Raw genomic sequence first — 6,329 nt, forward strand, 5'->3', positions numbered from 1 at the left:
CCCCGCCCCCCCTTAAGGAATTGGAACTGATTTGCGTGACTGAATAACGTCCTGTTTTGTCTCCAGAATGCTTGTAATATTTTTCACAGCCAAGCTTGTCAGGCTTGCTTTGGGTTTTGTTAGCTCTACTGCACAACAGTTACAGACCTTTTGGTTCTTTTTTTTCTTTTTTTCTTTTTTTTTTTTTTTCTTTCTAAGCAGGATTTAGCGTTTTGAACAAACCTCTTGCAGTTGAAACATGTTGCTTATCTGCCTTGAAACTGTTTTCACATATGCCTTTGTTTCGGGAATAAGCTGTTTCGGATGTCTGTCCTGTGCTGTAACGCGTGCTACAGTTTGCTGTGTGGAATTTGGTCCTTTTGAGAGATAACTGGTGCTCATCACATCCTGGTAATTTCCCTAGACTAACGCTAGCTCTGGTCTGGATTCTGAATGTGGGCTTGTTTGTTGGTTTTTTTTTTTTAATATGTTCATACCCACATTCGTGATGTGAATCCCACAGGTCTCAACTTCGAAGGGGACAAAAGGGGGCTAAAGTTTCAGCCCATAAGAGTGCACTGTAAATAGAGTCTTTAAGAACTCAAAAGTTAATATTAGGGGTCATAATGGGATATGAATCTTCTTATTCATTCATGGGTCATTCCCTTTGACGTGGGACAAATTTCTTCTGCCGCTGTAGTCCAGTCCCTTGTTCTGTGTGATGTGGGGGCGAACACACCGTCGTCTGGGAGGCTGAAGAGTCTCATGTCTTAAGGTGTGTAGCTGGAAAAGCCACAAAACAAATGCAGCTATGACAATACTTTAAAAAGGGAGGACACAGAGGGTATCGTCAGCTTAGTTTTGTGGGCATTATATCGGTTGCTTTTCTCTTAAACAATAAGCACTTAAGTTTACTATCGATTAGAAATTAAATACCCATCACTTTTTATTCCTGACAGTTTTAAAAATCTGCATTGAATCCGCAACTTTGGCCTGGTAAGTTTGCCATTCTCCTTTTGGGAAACTAGCTTGTACCTTTTAAACTGTTTGTCTTTAAATTGTATATTAAAAAAAAAAAAAAAAGATAAAGGGGGGAGGAAGAGAGAAGGAAATTAGTGAACTGCAGGCATCCTGCACCGAGACACTACAAAACAAACAACCCAAAGAAAGTAGAAGAATGAAGCTTGCATAGCTAGGAGCAGCAGTCTCATTCACTGAATTTCATAAACATGAATGAAATTAGAATGCTAAGTTAGTTCCTGCAGCAGTTTTGACAGACGTCCTGTTACTAAGGGCTTAAGAGCAGTGAACTGTATTTTCTTATTCCACTCCTAACAAAGTCCTGCTCGAATTAAATTGGCTGTCTCTGGCTCAAGTTGATACGAAAAGCCCCATAAACTCTATTCACTTTAGCACTTCCCCAATTCTGCCACTTCTGTCAAGTTGCCATACTGTGTGTATTAAAGTAATTAAATGCAATTTTCTCACTTAATGATGTATTACCCAGGTATGTAACTTTGTTAACATAAGCATTTTGTATATTGTTTACATTTTGAGAGGTAGCATTACGTTAAAAATGCTAATTTTTTTGTTTCTAGACAGTATTTTTATTACCAGAATAAGAAGTGAAGCTGCAAATATTTGATTTGTTTTTAAAAGGGACTTTTTTCTTTTGTTTTCGTTGTTTCGTTTTGGTTTTTTTTTTAATCTTGTTTTAGGTCACTTTTTTAACTCGAGTATTTAAAAGGAAAACCCAGCCCTTTCAATTCTGGTTTTACAACTGCTTGTGCTAGTTTGTCGTCTGTTTCTGGTGTGAATTTAGTTCTAGTTTGCTGAATGTAGATATTTCTGTCTGTAGCATGTACCCTGCGGAACACTTTACACTGAAGTGCATTTGACTGAAAAACCACCCTCAGCTGAAAGAGTTGCAGTAGGTAGGCAGATCACTCAGATCCTGGTCAGAGTGCAGGATTTTTCAAGAAACTGCAATGCAATTTCTTTTTTTTATTTTTTTTTTTTTCCAACTGGAGTTTCAAAAAAGGAAAAACAAACTTAGCGTGCAGTGTCTCTCTCCGGTGCCCAAAGGCAGGGTGAGTCTGTGTGAGAAGTGAGCTGCAGGATGCGCAGTCCTGCCTGTACCAAGGGTCTCTCTCTTTCAGAACATGGGCCTGATCTGTCAGAATTTCAGAACTAAAAACTGCTTTGAACCTAGAACTTAGATCTTCCCCGTTGAGATAGCTCCTACAGCGTGAATAAAGAGTGGGAGAGGGAAGGCAGAGTGCGGAGTCGCAGTTTGGGTGCTGTTCTGCTCCAGTAGTGCAATAAAACCCACTCGAGAGCACGCTGGGTCACCCTTTAATAGGAACCACGTGTCCTGGAGGTACCAGGCAGCGCCTGCCCGTTGGGTCAGCGCTGGGAAGGTGGTTGCTGGTGGTTGCTCTATGGGAGAAGAGCGTCAGCAGGAGTTGAGTTCTCCCAGCGAGGAGCGGTGGGATCCTTCCCTCTGGTCCTGTACACGCCTCTGATTGACCTGGTTTTAATTCTAAAGGCCACGATGGTGAAATTTGTCACGGGGAGAACTTCTGGGGTAGTAGGTGACTCTAGATTTCCAGCATACACGAGGCTGTTACTCCAGAGAACGTGGTTTTGAATTGGATTATTGCAAGAACACAAAACCACTTGAGCCTTCCTTCCTTTTCCGGGAGGAAACTCCTGCTCTCCCCTCGCGAGCCCCTGCAGCGAGGGCCTCCTCTCAGCCCCAGAAAGGCACAAGCGAGGTTGTATCGTAGTTATGGGCCGTGTTTGGGAGGGGTTGTGTCTCAGCCTCGATGGACGGATGCCTCCCCGTCCTGTGACTACTATGCAGTCTTTATAAGATGCCTCCCTTCAAGCTGCGCAGAGGTCAAAGCGTTGAACCCCGAGGTGGTACAAACCTTTCAGAAGTCAGTGTGCGTGTCCTAAACTCAGTCCCCAACACCACGTAACCCATCGGAGACAGATCGTCCTTACAATAGCTCCAAACCCAGAACAGCTCTCCTCTCCCCGTCCGTGTCTTAATGCCCCATTCCAGGTTTGCCCATCAACTTCCCCCTACTCTGCAGAGCCATTCTCCGGTATCCGTATTAGCCACTACTGATTTTCCTTGCTCTTTGACACGAGTATCTTGTGTAATAGCGATGGCAAAGCTTGGGGAAACCAACTGCTGCTCACCCACCATCTTTAGTGGTTGCGGTTTTCACCGCTCGGAAGTTGTGCTGGTCCTTGTTGAGCTGCACAGCACTAAACTGAGTCAAGCAAAGCGTATTATTACACACAGGTCACAAGGGTGGGCAGGGCTAATCAGTGCAACTGAAAAAAAATGTGAATAAATTAAGTTTAAAACTAAAAAAAAAAAAAAAAAGCATTCTAGGTTTTTTCACTGCTGTTTTTTAAATAGGAATTTTAAGTCCTCTGTGCTTGTCTGTTTGCTAGGAGCAGTTTGAGACACTGTTACTGTTTTGAAATGCATGCATGTTACAAGATGAGTCTCCAACCAGAGAAAAATAAAATTAAAAACTTTGTGTACATCTGTTCCTTCCTGCTGTCCTCTTTAAAAGGCTCTAATGATCAGCTGTCACTCCGTGAGATATGTGGTCATTTTCAGTCCTCAATTAGCCACAGCTGAGAAAGTGGCTTTTATACGTGCCTGTAAAACAGAGTTTTTAAGTAAGAACTGATTTTACCAAGTCCTGGCTCTGAGAACAATTTGATGGGAGCAGCTAATAGCGCCAGGCTGGCTGCAGAGATGCTGCAGCTCAGTGTCTCGTGCCCGCGGGGGTCCTGAGGGAGGTTTGTGCAGGCTCAGAGGGAAAGGTAAGCTCTGCTCCCCTGTAAAACCCAAGCTCCTCCTGGCAGCTTTAGAGATGAGAACTTAATCCTAGTGTTCAGACTCAAGGAAAGTTCGTTACAATAGAGTTTTATTTAAAAAAGTTCCAAGCAGACCGGGGTGTGAAACACGAGCGGATGTGCTGGGCTAGTCCATGCGAGCTTTGAGAGTCCTGGTGGTGATCTTGTCTTTTTCTCTAGAGGGGAAAGAGAGAAGGCTTAGTAAATCCACGTTTAATACCTACAGACTGTCCTTTCGTTATGAAGCTGCAGGCTAGTGCAAGCAGGATCACCTGAACTTGAAGGTGGCCGTTAGAACAGAGTAAAACCCATCCCTCTGCTGCCCCACCCCAGGGGAGCCTTGGCGATGCCACAGGGAAATGGCACCACGAGCAAAACAAACAAACTGCTGCAGAGCCCCAAAGTCAAGGTCACGCCCAGCTGTGGCAAAGAGCATCCTCTTGGCCAGTGCCACCCCCGTACAAGGGGTCACAGCCCTCAGTAGGGACAGGAACGCAGGCAGGGAAGCCCCGTGCAGCAAGAGGAACACGCGGATTTGTCTCCCACGACTCCTGCAGTTCCAGGAACTGCAACAGAGTGGCCGTGAGAAATAAAACTCTTAGAATGGACAAAACATTCCTGAGGATAGTGCTGGAAGGGAGCAGGATTAGGGATACCCTGGAAAGCAATGCCTGAACTGGCCTTAATGCCCGGCTCGTTAAACTCTACCTCTGTTCTGTAGGGCAGCGAGCAGCACTTACATGATGTGTACTACCACGCCCATTCCAGATATGGCATCTCTGTCCACGGCGTTCAGCATGGCCTGCGAGATGGTTTCAAAGAGGTGATCGGGTTCCTGAGGAACAGAAGCTACTTTAGTTGGTGTCAAAATTGAATGCTGTGTCATTAAATTTTGGTTAAAACCCCCAAGATGCGTCAGGATTCTTCCTCTGGGCTGTTAAAAGCCTCTTTGTTCTCCTGAGCTGTGTCGGGAAGGACCAAAGGACAGAACTCTTCATCCGACCCGTGTATCTCGGGTTCTCCAGTGAACAGCAGGAGGCTGAATCACAGATTTGAGCCTGGCCACCCCACTCACCATGTCGGGCTCCCAGAGGGACTCACACATGCCGTACATCTGCTCGGAGCAGGTGCCACTGACCACAAAGTCATCGGTTATCATCGGGCAGCCGATCAGGTCCAGAGAGCAGATGAAAGGTTCGTGTGTGATGGGGTCCAGGCCGGCAATGACAGGTTCTGTGTAGTAAGGTCCAAACCTGTGAAGAACAACGTGGCATAGAGCCATCGTCCCACCACCGCGGAGCAGCTCCACATCCCACGTAAACACCCATCCAAGGAGAACACCCCACGGATGCCTTTGGTGGGGGGAACGACACCTTCAGCTCAACCTAGAAGCATCCCGCAGTGGTTTTAGCCTGGCAAACAGAACTTGTACTGCTACGGGATTATTTTAACAACACTCGAGACTCTTTTGCAAAAAAGTTGAACACTGTCACTAGATTGAAGTCTCCCTTTGCCACACCACAAGTAGTCTTTACAGGAGCCCTCCTCAACCTCCCCCCTCTCTAGAATCAGAGCAACTCCACCAACCACAGCGTTCACTGACACGTAAACAGCGACTGTTGTTTGACAGTTACCGTCTCTCATAGAGCAGATTGGAAACCATGCTCATAAAAGTCTGAGGTTTGATCTGCCTGCCTTCCTTCAGCTCGTAGAGATTCAGCCTGAACTTCAGTCTCTGGGCACTGCAAGAGACGAGAATCAGCATTACAGCAGAAGCAAGTTCCTTTTTCTTTCCTCTTCACCCAGGCCTGAACTGTTCTACTGCACGTTGACAGATACCAGCTCCTGACACACGCCTGAGGCAGGTGGGGATCCCAGATACAGCTCCTTTTATACCTGAAGTTATTTAAGTCTTAGTAGTGATGTGATCTTAAATCATGTGCAATTTTATTTAAAAAAACTCCCTGTGAAGTGAGACCAAGAAAAGGAGTGCTGGCACCCAGTCATTATACCCTTCCCCACAAATAAACAAAGACATTTATGCTCAGCTTAAGCTGTCACTTAGCATTTACTGTAAATATGCCTCTTACAGGCTCAGTATGAGGACAAGCGGACAGGAGTCTCACTTACACCGTCTGCACATCCGTGGCCAGTCCCGCTAATCCAATATACAGTCTTTCTCCCATAGGGAAAATCTTCTGGAAGTCTGTGGTCACCATCTGCGCTTGAATCCCAAACCGCCGGTCCGCAGCAATGGCCACGCAGTTCTTCCCCTTCATGGCCATTACGGCCCCACCGTTATACGACATAATAGACTGGGGAAGAGAAGGACAGCAGGTACCGCGGGGGCTGTGGGCAGCGGTTCGGGGGGCGCCCCCCCCGCCTGTTCTTTGGTGAGGCTGAAGGGACCCCCTGGCCCTCGGGCACCCCCTCCGCCCTGCCCTGGCCCTGCGCCCCCAGCCCAG

The 6,329-nt window shown here is 46.5% G+C and overlaps 1 protein-coding gene across 1 annotated transcript; it reads right to left on the reverse strand.

Annotated features, from left to right (window-relative positions):
• Window positions 1-3,917: 3,917 nt before the first annotated feature.
• Window positions 3,918-6,179, reverse strand: PSMB3 (proteasome subunit beta 3). The gene is made up of 5 exons (XM_026864851.1): window positions 5,995-6,179; window positions 5,499-5,606; window positions 4,940-5,117; window positions 4,605-4,699; window positions 3,918-4,040 (listed from the first exon to the last, which is right to left on the reverse strand). The coding sequence occupies exons 1-5, from the start codon at window positions 6,171-6,173 to the stop codon at window positions 3,992-3,994; spliced, it is 609 nt and encodes a 202-aa protein (XP_026720652.1). The 5' UTR covers window positions 6,174-6,179; the 3' UTR covers window positions 3,918-3,991.
• Between the last annotated feature and the right edge of the window lie 150 nt (window positions 6,180-6,329).

Source organism: Athene cunicularia, assembly GCF_003259725.1.
Source record: "Athene cunicularia isolate RWA chromosome 27 unlocalized genomic scaffold, athCun1 chr27_part1, whole genome shotgun sequence".
NCBI classification, from domain to species: domain Eukaryota; kingdom Metazoa; phylum Chordata; class Aves; order Strigiformes; family Strigidae; genus Athene; species Athene cunicularia.

Bases quoted from the DNA above. Each gene is read 5' to 3' on its own strand.
- PSMB3 (XM_026864851.1), bottom strand. From the start codon at position 6,173: ATGTCGTATAACGGTGGGGCCGTAATGGCCATGAAGGGGAAGAACTGC. The intron at 5,607-5,994 runs GTAAGTGAGACT...CGTCTCTTGCAG, and splicing joins GCCACGGATGTGCAGACGGT to TGCCCAGAGACTGAAGTTCA. The intron at 4,700-4,939 runs GTGAGTGGGGTG...TCTGTTCCTCAG, and splicing joins CCCTCTGGGAGCCCGACATG to GAACCCGATCACCTCTTTGA.